The following is a 12625-nucleotide window of genomic DNA, read 5'->3' on the forward strand; positions in this document are numbered from 1 at the left end:
CATTACAGAAAAAAGTAGCAATGGGACCTGGGATCCTGAAACATTATATATATATCCATATATATATGGAAGAGCAGATCCCAGTTTCGCTATTAGGGCGTGAAGGTGACCAGGACCCTAGGCAAGCAGGCTCCTCCTCACAGCTTCACAGCTCCGCCACACCTTCGGTCTCCACAGGAAGCTTTATTGCGGTGATCTCACCCTCTCTAACATGACCCTCACACAAGGAAGTCTCCCTGTTTAGAAAGTGCAGTTGCATATGGCATCACCCTTTCTCCTAAACCAGAGCTCCGATTCTGGAAATGAAATTCAGTGCTGAGCAAAGTCATTACTGACAACACCAGGTCTCTGTTGCCCCTCAGAGCCCAGCGGGGCTTATCACCATTCCCGATCCAGACCACAACCCCTGCCCACCCAGCACTAGGCCCACAGTCCATCTAGAAAAGGGAGGGTGCCCTTGAAGAGTCCAGTGGCTCTCAGCCTGGGTTCAGTGCAGAACAATCCTTGCACACCAGCGGTTGCGTTAGTTCCATGGTGGCAGCATTTGGTACCAGCGAAAGAAACCTATGACTTGAGGAGGTTGTGAAAGGAAAAATGAGCTGTCAAGATTGCCCACCCAACGACTTTGCCATCTCTTGGCTCCCATGGCCGGGGGGCTAGTTTTGCGGGTCAGAGTAACCCCAAAAACCTGTGCAGCATTGGCACAAAGGTGGTGGCGCAGATGCCAACGGACGTGTAGGTGACGAACTTGTAAGGCACCTCGATCTCCAGTCTCCGCCTGGCCTCTTTGTTCTTGGTGACCACCTTGAACCAGGAATACAGCACTTGCAGTGACAGGTTCTGAACGAGCTGACGGACCAAGAGGATCAACAGGATCCCCACCGTGAACTTGGTCAGTCCCAACACCAGCATGCCGGTGGTGAGCGGCGGGATGTCCTGCAGCCCGGGGAGCGATTCCAAGGGCCTGGAAACCAGCTGGAAGAAGTGGTTGAGCCAGAAGCCTATGGTCACTCCAGCCCCTGCGGCCAGGATGGTGGTGGTATCCGCCCTGGTCGGGCTGTAGTAATCAGACACAGGGTAATTGTAGCACAAGATGAATGGCACGACTAGGACGCACACGGGGAACAGGGGGCTGGCGGAGTCCAGGCAGTCGATGAGGGTCCAGGCCGGGTAGGTGAGTGCGATGAGGATGGCGGTCATCAGGACACCGCCCAGCACGTCCTGTGGGGAGAGAAAGGGGGACAGTGGAGCCCGTGATCGCTTCCTCGTATCCAGATACAATTTCGAGTCAAATAAGATGAACTTGACAGTATTTATGTATGTATGTATGTATGTATGTATGTATGTATATTTGCGGTCCTGAGGATGGAACCTAGGAGTGTTTTACCTCTGAGCTACACTCCCAGCCCTATTTTTTAGTCTTTCTATTGTTTTTTTTTTTTTTTTTTTTTTTTTTTTTGGTGGTACTGGGGTTCCTGGAAGCCCCTCTACGTCCAGGCTACACTCCCAGACCTATTTTATTTTTATTTTTTTTATTTGGAAACAGGGTCTCTTAAGCCAGCGAGGCTGACTTTGAACCTGTGCGATCCTCCTGTCTCCACCTCCCAAGCGCGGGGATTACAAGCATGCACCACCACGCCCGGCTTAGTCTTTCTATTTTTTGAAACAGGGTCTCACTGAGTTATGAAGGCCCTCGCTAAATATCTGGCTGTTCACGAACCACAATCCTCCTCCACTCTCAGCCTCCCGAATGCTGGGATTACAAGCGTGCACCACCACACCCGGCCCTATTTTTTATTCTTTATTTTGAAACAGGGTCAGTCTTGCTAAGTTGCAAAGGGTCTCACTAAGTAGCTGAGGCTGACCACGAACAGTGATCCTCCCCTCTCAGCTTCCCAAATGCTGAGATACAAGTGTGCGTCACCATGCCCAGCTTAGTATTTTATTTATTTACATACTTATCTATTTGTTTGTCTGTTTATTGGTTGGTTAGTGCTGGGGATTGAACCCAGAGGCATTCTACCTCTGAGCTACACTCCCAGCCTTATTTTATTTTAAAACGGAGCCTCACAAAGATTCAGAGAGCTGCGCTAAGTTGCTAAGGCTGGCCTCGAACCTGCGGTCCTCCTTTCTCAGTCACCCAAGTCCTGGGATTACAGGCTTGCACCACCATACCCAGCTAACTTAGTATTATATATATATAGTTTTTGCATTGTTCTATTTTATAGCACATGCTCAAGAAAAGGAAAGTTGTGAGTTTGGAGTTAAAGTTCTTTGATGATCTCACTGTTCTTTCAGTCTTATTTATTTTGCAAATCTTATAAGTATCCCAATACTCATGTCACAAGTATCGGCAGGGTGGCGGGGGTTGGGCTTGCAGGCTGGCCGAGGAGGAGTCAATCCTGGGGATCCATACTGACTCAGCCAGCCACCGCCGTACCCCAGAGATGCAACGGCAACATGGGGGCTGGAGAAGACACTAGACTGATGAGAATCTCTCTACTTGCTGAGGCTGTCTTTGGACCCGTGATTCTCCTGCCTCAGCCTCCCAAATGCTGGGATTACAAGCGTGCGCCACCACGCCCAGCTAATGGTAAGGGTTTTAGCCTGTCCTCCTGGGATCTTTTCTCCCTCCCTTCCTACTCGAACTCTCCATCTCACTCGCATAGGTCCACTTGCTTTCCCCAAACATGCCCGGTACAATGTCCTCACCCCGATGTTCGCACTGTTTTTAGGTACAGCACATTTGAACCACCTGCACCTACAGGTGCTCATCAGTTCCTCTCAGCTCAAAAGCTCCATCTTACTGAAACATTGCCGTGTGTGGCCGCTGTTGGAGATGCCCTCCTCCTGCATCTCCCTTAGGCTGCCCTTGAAGACACCTGCTTCCTATCAAGCCACACGCCCCTCCTTCCGCTGGCCATTGCTGCAGCTCTGTGTTTGTAGCTTTGCCCTGAGTTGATGATAAAACAAGCCTGGTCAGCAGGTCAGGGTGTCTAACCCTTCACATTATTCCTCACAGCTCCCAGCCCTGGGGTGTTCTCGTGTATCAGACATCCAGTTGTAGAGGCTGAGAGGAGATCTTTCTCTTATCCTGAATACCTATGCCATTCGGTACCCCTTGTTTCAGTAGATGAATCAAATGTGCTTCCCTCTGTCTTCCTTTGCAATTGCAGTGACCAAATTCCCTGACATCTGATTGGAATTTTGTTATAAACTAATTCTGTTCATCTTTAATACATCAGGAGGCTGGACTATTCTGGTCCCCATTTCCAGCATTTAATGTAAAAGTAATTTTTAGTCAACATGGTAGCTGGTAGTGGTTTTCTCCCCCCTTCTAACTACACACTTAAATTTTCAGTCATAAAAGGTGATACTGTAATAAAGATAATTAGGTATATTTTTGTAAGGGAAATACTTGAACTAGGGCCAATGAGATTTATATCTTGGAGGTTCTGGATTTCTTATGATAAAGTAATCCTAAACCACTTGTGGGCTGGGATGTAGTTCAGTGGCAAAGCGCTTGCCTGGCAAGTGCACCGCCCTGGGTTCAATCCCCAGTCCAAAAAGACAAAAAAAAAAAAAAAAAAAAAAAAAAAACCAACCCTTTAAACCACTTCTAAACATAAGGACTCTAAATACTCAAAAATTTAAAACAACTTTTTTTTTATATATACTGCAGGTTGAACCCAGGGCCATTCTGCCACTGAGCTACATTGGCCCCAGCTCTATTTTATTCTTTGCTTGAAACAGGGTCTTGCTAGGTTGCTTAGAGTGTCTAGATAGATGAGGCTGGTCTCTAACCTGCGATCCTCCTGTCTCAACCTCCCAAATACTAGGACTATGGGTGTGCACCATCATACCAATGTAAAAAATGACTTTTTACATGAGTTCTTTTAAGCTACTCAATTCACAGAAACAACCCTCCAAAAAAGAAAGAAAAGAAAAGAAAGAAAGAAAGAAAGAGAAAGAGAGAGAGAAGAAAAACAAAACAACAACAACAAAAAATTAAAAACCTACCTAGCTGGGCATGGTAGCACACACCTGTAATCCCAGTACTTGGGAGGCTGAGACAGGAGGATCTGGGTCCGTGGCCAGCCTCAGTTACTTAGTGAGGCCCTCATCAATATAGTGAGACCCTGCTTCAAAAATAAAGAATAAAAAAAAAACAAAAAACGGCCTGGGGGTGTAGCTTGGAGGTAGAATGCCCCTGGGTTCAATCCCCAGCACCAAACTGAACCACACCAAACCAAACAAAAAACTAGCTAAAAATAACTTTTTATATTTGTTCTTCTTTTTTTGGTTGAGGTACTGGGGATTGAACCCAGGGGCATTCTATCTCTGAGCTACACCCCCAGCCCTATTTATTTATTTATTTAGTTAGTTTTAAAACAGGGTCTCACTCTATTGAGGAGGCCTCACAAGCGTGCGCCACCACACTTGGCTTTACATTAGTTGTTTTAAGCTATTTAACTCACAGAAACCACAAAAACTCACAAAATGTCCACCTCTAAATTTGATCTACTGTTTCTATTTCTGCAAATTCAAAATCACGAGGCGATTTCTTTGGAACAGCATCGTATTTGGCGCAGTCTGTGGGGCCAGAGGGAGAGAAGACCAGGGGAGGCAGGTGCCACTGCAGCAGAGAAAGGAGGTGGAGCGGGGAGGAGTCTGGGCTGCGCAGGTGGATTAGGGGGCGGAGAGAAGAGAGTGAGTGCAAGCAGGCATGATTCCAGAGAGAAACGCAAGATGCAGAAGAAGAGATAAAAATGAGTCAAAGATAATGGAGCAAAAAGTATGATAAGGAAAAGACACGAGATCAAAAGTAGCGGGATAAATATTCTTTACTTTGGTGGCGCATACTTGTAGTCCCAGTACTTTGGAAGCTGAGACAGGAGGATCGCGGTTCGCGGACAGCCTCAGCTGCTTAGTGAGGCCCTTTGCAACTCAGTGAGACCCTGTTTCAAAATAAAGAATAAAAGACAGGACCGGGGGTGTAGCTCAGAGGTAAATGCCCCTGGGTTCCATCCCCAGTATTTTGCAAAAAACAAATTTAAAATTCCTTTCCATGGAAGAAGAAAATTAAACTATGAAGTATTCAAAATAACCAAATATTAGACCCAGTAATTCCATGCCTAGGTATTTATTTGAAGATAAACAGAGAAGCCACATATGACAACACATGCCTATAATCTTAGGACCTGGAAGGCTGAGACAGGAGAATCACAGGTTCAAGGCCAGCCTCAGCAACTTAGTGAGACCCTGTTTTAAAATGAAAATGGCTGGAGCCAGGCATGATGGCGCACACCTGTAATCCCAGTACTTGGGAGACTGAGACAGAGGATTGTAGGTTTGAGGTCAGCCTCAGCAATGTAGTGAGACTCTGTTTCAAAATAAAAACTAAAAAAGGATTGGGGGTGTAGATCAGACGTAGAATGCCTCTATGGGGGGTGGGGGGGAGAGAGAGAGGAGAGAGAGAGAGAGAAGAGAAGAGAGAGAGAAAGAGAGGGAGAGAGAAGGAAAAGAAGGAGGAGGAGGAGGAGGAGAGGAGAGGGAGGTAGTAAACAGAAGATAATAGAAACTGCTCACAATGGTCTACACATAGGGATGATTCTTGCTGGGTTATTTCAACCCGTGCCAATTACATACAAAAAGTAGCACCCTCACTACTTGAGAAAACACAAAGTAAGCAAAAATACCCCATAAAGAATGGAGCATACGTAATAAGAAAGAACCCAGAGAGATATAAATCAAGCATACAATGTTGCTCACACCAAAAATGGAATAAAAACGCATTCTGCTCTCTTATTTAATAATAATACAGCAGGAACAATTTCCATTTGAGAAGATGCGTATCTGCAACCTCATTTTTATGGCTTGAAAATAACCATAAATGAGATGTACCAAACAGAATACAAAGGTTGGTCCCATTTTATATAAGTACGTACACATCTGCATGGATAAAATATCAGAAGAAAATAAACAAAGTGGTGTGTGTGTGTGTGTGTGTTGATGGTACTGGAGATATAACCCTGAGCCTTGTGCATTCTGGGCAAGCACTCTACCACTGAGCTACCTCCTCAGCCCCAAAGAATATTTTTTCCTACGTGGTAATGTTACAGATGACACTTATCTTCTCTGTGCCCTTCTTTACTCCAAGCAGTATTTTCCAGATTTCCTGCAGTCAGTGCCTGTTATTTTTATTATAATAAAAATTCAGTCAAGGAGAAAAATTGGGATGTTAAAAAGTCAGAATGTTTCAAGATAGACTGAAGTAGAAATAATGAATTAATGCTTCTAATTTTCACAGCAGGCCAAAAGCAAAACAAAACAAGACCCAGCTCTAAGAATCTGTATGAAAGTCATCATACCATCCCTCCTTGATCTAAATAACATTAAAAAATAAAGGCAGATGAGATATGCTGCCAGTGTTACTCTACAGATCTCGCTGTTGGAAGGATAATGAACCTTTAATTCAATCTACCATCCAAAGTTGAAATGCAGCTTCTTAAAGTGTTGGGGTGGGGGAAACTATTGCAGGAAACCAAACATTTTCAAAATTAAAAATGCAATAGGATTTAAATCTCTTTGATTGCTGTATCTACTCTCATTTTCAATTACAAAACTTAGCATTTAGATAAAAGCTTTATTGTATCTCATTATAGAAGATGATAACAGGGACAAGCATTTTAATGCTTTTAGAAAAGAATGCCACTAGAGACATCCCAAACATCCAGACACGTTTTAGCGGCTGTTTAGGTATAAACACATGAGATCGAATGTTTTCATTGTTAGCTAAAAACAGAAACAGTCCTCCTTTTGGTAAACATGTCTAGAAATTTCAACAGCAGAGCCTCAGCCTGAGAACTCGCCACATTTGTGAATTCTGACCCGCTACCACATTCCAATAGGCAGTTTACCGCTGGCTAACATCTTCACTGAAGAATGCTATTGGGCCAGCCGACACAGCACAAGGTTAGCTAGCTAGAAAGAAGGGGACAAAGCAAATCCTTTCACTCAATTGTTAGGAAAGAATGCATTCAGGTCTTGGAACCATTTGTGCTGCGAACTCTATGATCCTGGCATCTTCCCCGGGCCAGGACCCCCGCTGCGAACGTGAGGGGCCTTCTCTGCCCTTGACTGCCTTCGCAGAGCGGGGGAGCCCAGCCTTTGCAGATACCCTCAATGCTTTGAACACAGACGCGGACACTGCAAGGAGCTGAAGCAAACCGAACGCCTGCAGTTATTCTTAGAAAACAGCCTTCAGTGCCGGATCGATGTTTCCTCGTTAACATACTCGGAATTTTATACTCTTTTCTGATAGCTCACAGTTAATTTGATTTCGGAGAAGAACGTGGATGAGAGTCAGTGGCAGTCAAATAGCACGAGAGGTAACAGCGACATTGTTCATGAATAGGAATATAAATGATTCCAGAGAGAAACCTACCAGTCACATAATTAGCATTTGTATAGGGGATGGAGAGCAGATGCCTAAATTCAAAAATAATTTTTTATTGAAGCGTATCTGTGTCCATAGAGAGCGGCAGAAAGCAGGAAGCCGGCGACCTTGCCGCGAGATATGAGGACAAGCGTAGAACCTCCTGATACTAATGGATCTTGGAGTGGACACTCACTCTCCCTTTGGGACTCATGATTGTCCTCGGAGCCACCTTCGATGTCCTAGGATTGTTACGATCCTAGACGAGGATCGCGAGGTATAGACATGTACGGTGCCAAAGAGAGGAGGCTTCGCAACAGCCTCTTTGCAAACTCCCTGCAACTCTGAGCAGCTCAACACGTAGGAAATGCTTGTCGGTGTTCACTTTCTGCAGTTCAAAATAAAAGCCCACCTGGGAAAAGTGAGCACGCGTAAAGCTTCAGTAGAAATTAGGTTCACACTTTTGACGGAAATGGTTTTCTTTTTCTTTTCTTTTCTTCTTCTTCTTTTTTTTTTTTTTTGCAGGTCTGGGGATGGAACCCAGGGGCATTTGACCTCCGAGCTACACCCCCAGCCCTATATTTATTTTGAAACCAGTCTCACTGAGTTGCAGAGGGCCTCACTAAGTAGCTGAGGCTGTCTGTGAACCGGGATCCTCCGGTCTCAGCCTCCCGAATGCGGGGATTACAAGCGTGCGCCACCACGCCTGGCTAATAAGTGTATTAAGAAAAGGTACAGCCGGGCATGGTGGCGCACGATCCCCGCGCTTGGGAGGTGGAGACAGGAGGATCGCGCTGGCTCAAAGCCAGCCTCGCTGGCTTAAGAGACCCTGTTTCCAAAAATATATATAAAATAGGTCTGGGAGTGTAGCCTGGAGGTGGAAGGGTTTCCAGGAACCCCAGTACCACCACAAGAAAGAAAGAAAGAAGGAAAGAAAGAAAGAAAGAAAGAAAGAAAGAGAGAAAGAGAGAGAGAGAGAGAGAGAGAGAGAGAGAGAGAGAGAGAGAGAAAGGAAGGAAGGAAGGAAGGAAGGAAGGAAGGAAGGAAGAAAGAAAGGAAGGAAGGAAAGAGTATAAAGGTATATTAGCTGGCAGTGGTGGTTCACCTTGTAATCCCCGAATTTGGGAGGCTGAGAGAGGAGGATCATAGTTCACTGACAGCCTCAGCTACTTAGTGAGGCCCTCCACAACTCAGTGAGACCCTGTTTCAAAATAAAGAATAAAAAAGCCGGGCGTGGTAATCCCAGCATTTGGGAGGCTGAGACCAGAGGATCGCAGTTCACGGACAGCCTCAGCTACTTAGTGAGGCCCTCTGCAACTCAGTGAGACCCTGTTTCAAAATAAAGAATAAAAAATTGGGTAGGGGGGTGTAGTTCAGAGGTCAAATGCCTCTGGGTTCCATTCCCAGACCTGCAAAAAAATAAAATAAAATAAAGAAAATAGGGCAGGGGATGTAGCTCTGAGGTTTAATGCCCTGAGTTCCATCCCCAGACCCACAAAACATGATATTAAGAAAAACTTCATTTCAATGTCATATGGGGGCCAAGGCCACCTATAGGAAGGAGAGAACTTGTTCAACTCACTGTTTACTATTGATTCAAGAGCTCAGTGCTGTGATAAATTAGTTGGTTGTTTTATTTTTTTTTCCAACCAAAGCTTACCAGTTTGTTTCCCTATGGCAGTAACCCTGTGGGACATAGAACCTATCTTGTATATAACCCAGCAATATTTCTTTTTTTAAATTGTCTATAAAGATTTGCTGGCTTCTTCCTTCAATCTCCTGATGCCATCCTTAATTAAGGGCTTGAGTAATTTTCTTTTCTTCTTTCTTTTCTTTTCTGTTTTTTCTTTCTCTTTGCAATACTGGGAATGGAACCCAGGGGCATTCTACCTCTGAGCTACATCCCCAGCCCTATTTTTTATTCTTTATTTTGAAATAGGGAGGGTCTCACTAAGTTGCAAAGGCCTTGCTAAATAGCTGAGACTGGCCTAGAACTTGCGATCCTCCTGTCTCAGCCTCCCAAATACTGGGATTACAAGAGTGTGCCACCATGCCTGACTTTTTTTGAATTTTTTTCTTCTTTACATACTGAGATTGAACCCAGGTACAATCTACCACTGATCTATGCTCCCAGCCCAATTTTTTTTTTTTTTTTTTTTTTGAGACGCGGTCCTGCTAAGTGGCCTGGGCTCACCTTGAACTTGCAATCCTCGTGCATACCCTCCCTAGTAGCTGAGATTACAGACATGTACCACCTCCATGCTCAGCTTGAGTCAGATCTTTAGTATATATTTATTTTTATATTTGAAAGACACTTGTAATTTTATCATTTAAAAATTACACCCTAAACTGGGTATGATGGTACATGCCTGTAATCCCAGAGTTTGGGATGCTGAAACAGGAGGGTCTCAGGTTCAAGACCAATCGTAACAATTTAGCAAGACTCTCTGTGACCTAGCGAGACCCTGTTTCAAAACAAAAAAATTTTAAAAAGGGCTGGGGATATATCTCAGAGGTAGAATGCTTCTGGGTCCAATCCCCAGTACCCCACCACAACACACACATAAGATAGAGTAAAATAAAAATTATATTCTAAGCCAGGCGTGGTGGCACGTGCCTGTTACCCCAGCTATGAGGGATTGCCAAGTATGAGGCCAGCCTGGACAACTTAGTGAGTCCTGCCTTAAAAACAAAATATAATAAGCCAGGCATGATGGTGCACACTATAACCCTAGTAGTTGGGAGGCCGAGACAGAAGGATCGCAGAATCAAGGCCAACTTCAGTAACTTAGCAAGATTTTGTTTCAAAATAAAAAATAAATTAGGGCTGGGAGTGCAGCTTGGAGGTAGAATGCCCCTGAGTTCATTTCCCAGCACAAGAAAAAAAGAAAGAAAGAACAAAAGAAAGAAAGAAAGAGAGAGAAAGAAAGAAGGAAGGAAAGAAGGAAGGAAGGAAAGAAAGAAAGAAAGAAAGAAAGAAAGAAAGAAAGAAAGGGATATAGCTCAGTGGTAGAGTGTTTACGAGGCATGCATGAGGCTCAGGGTTCAATCCCCAGTACCACAAATAATAATAATAGTAAAAATAATAATAATTATATCCTAGCAACTAGATAATTCATTTTTATTCATATGATCAAATATTTATAAAGAAAATTATCTTAGATGACAGAATATGCATATTCCACGTAAAGAAATTGTAATCTTGTTCTCTTTCCTATATTTTTAAAATGGTACTGCTGTGCCAATGTAAACAAGACAGGTATGTTTCTTAAGGCGATGATATAATAAGGCATTACTGGGTGCTTTTTATAATATCAGTATTAACTGGAAAGATATTTGGATGCACTATGTATTTCTAAATTTTATTCCACATATAACATGATTTGAGACCTAATCACCTGCTTGTCTTGGCTTACAGACTCTAACAAGTTTAAACAGCAGGTCTTCATGAAGCAAACAGAATCTTCCCCACCCATCATTCACATTAACAGAAGCCGTTCTCAGGGCGATGAATCACCAGGCCTGGCAGGGCTGTGGGATTAGGCCATTAGATCAAAAGCTCTCCCAGGCAGGTTAGAACATCGCCTTTGACAACTGCAAAGCAGCTCGCAGGGATGACAAGCTCAGGGAAGGCGGATCTGCGGGAGGACACACAAGACACTGGCAAACATTTATGTGGTTGTTCTCCCGTCCGGGTGGGCTCAGAGCAACAGAAGAGTCCTGTTGGACGTCAGAGAATTATTGAACAGGCCTGTGCGGGTTGGAATGGAATTGACATAGTCGTGTATTTACTGGTGTGTGTGTGTGTGTGTGTGTGTGTGTGTGTGTGTGTGTGTGTGTGTATGTGTGTGTGTATGCGTGTGTATGTGTGTATGCATGTGTATGTGTGTATGTGTGTATGTGCATATGTGTGTATGTGTATGTGTGTGTATGTGTGTATGTGTATGTGTGTGTATGTGTATGTGTGTGTATATGTGTGTGTGTGTGTGTGTGTGTGTGTGTGTGTGTGTACTTCTCAGCGCTTTCCAAACTGGACCCTGCATTTACATCCACCAGGAAGCTCTTAAGAGGTAGGTTCTTATGGGACAGGCCTGGGTGGGCCTGAGAATCTGTATTTTTTACCTGTGGTATTGGGGTTGTACCCAGGGGCAATCTACCTTCGAGCTACACCCCCCAATCCTTTTTTAATTTTAATTTTTTACTTTTGTGTGGTATTGGAGATTGAACCCAGGGCCATTCTACCTCCAAGCTACAACCCCAGCCGTATTCTATTTTTTAGTCTCATTGGGTTGATGAGAATCTCACCACTTGCTGAGGATGTCTTCAAATCTGGGATCCTGCCAGGCGTGGTGGCGCACACTTGTAATCCCCGCACTTGGGAGGCTGAGACAGGAGGATTGCACAGGTTCAAAGCCATCCTCGGCTACTTAGTGAGGCTCTCAGCAACTTAGTGAGACCCTGTTTCCAAATAAAGTATAAAATAGGTTGGGGAGTATAGCCTGGAGGTAGAAAAGGTCCTGGGTTCCACTCCCAGTAAAAAAAAAATCATATGAATATGAAATATGAAAAAATCATATGAATATGATCATATGAATAAAAACGAATTATCTAGTTGCTAGGATATAATTATTATTATTTTTACTATTATTATTATTTGTGGTACTGGGGATTGAACCCTGAGCCTCATGCATGCCTCGTAAACACTCTACCACTGAGCTATATCCCTTTCTTTCTTTCTTTCTTTCTTTCTTTCTTTCTTTCTTTCTTTCTTTCCTTCCTTCCTTCCTTCCTTCCTTCCTTCTTTCTTTCTCTCTCTTTCTTTCTTTCTTTTGTTCTTTCTTTCACCACCAAAAAAAAAAAAAAAATCTGGGATCCTCGTGTCTCATTCTCCCAAGTACTTTACAAGATGTGCACAATCACATCTGGCATTGCATTTTTTTCCTTTTTCTTTTTTTGGTCCTGGGGATTGAGTCTAGAGAAGCTCTACCTCTAAGCTACATCCAGCCGTATTTTATTTTTATTTTAGAACAGGGTCTCACTGAGTTGCTAAGAGTCTCGCTAAATTGCTGAGACTGTCTTCAGACCCGTGATTCTCCCATCGTCGCATCCCTAGTGCTGGGATTACAGGCAGGCCTCTCTGCACCTGATTCAAGACCATATTTTTGTGGTACTGGGGATTGAGCCTAA

General features: G+C 43.9%; 1 protein-coding gene across 1 annotated transcript in view; it reads right to left on the minus strand.

The window, feature by feature from the left end:
• Nucleotides 1-669: 669 nt before the first annotated feature.
• Nucleotides 670-12625, minus strand: part of SGPP2 (sphingosine-1-phosphate phosphatase 2) — a gene marked incomplete at both ends in the record, with an annotated part of 132989 nt that continues 121033 nt past the window's right edge. The window contains one exon of the mRNA XM_080690040.1: nt 670-1221. Coding sequence (XP_080546166.1) covers nt 670-1221 — 552 coding nt within the window. The remainder of the gene's footprint in view (nt 1222-12625) is intronic.

Source organism: Muscardinus avellanarius (assembly GCF_963383645.1).
Source record: "Muscardinus avellanarius genome assembly, chromosome: 2".
Classification (NCBI taxonomy): domain Eukaryota; kingdom Metazoa; phylum Chordata; class Mammalia; order Rodentia; family Gliridae; genus Muscardinus; species Muscardinus avellanarius.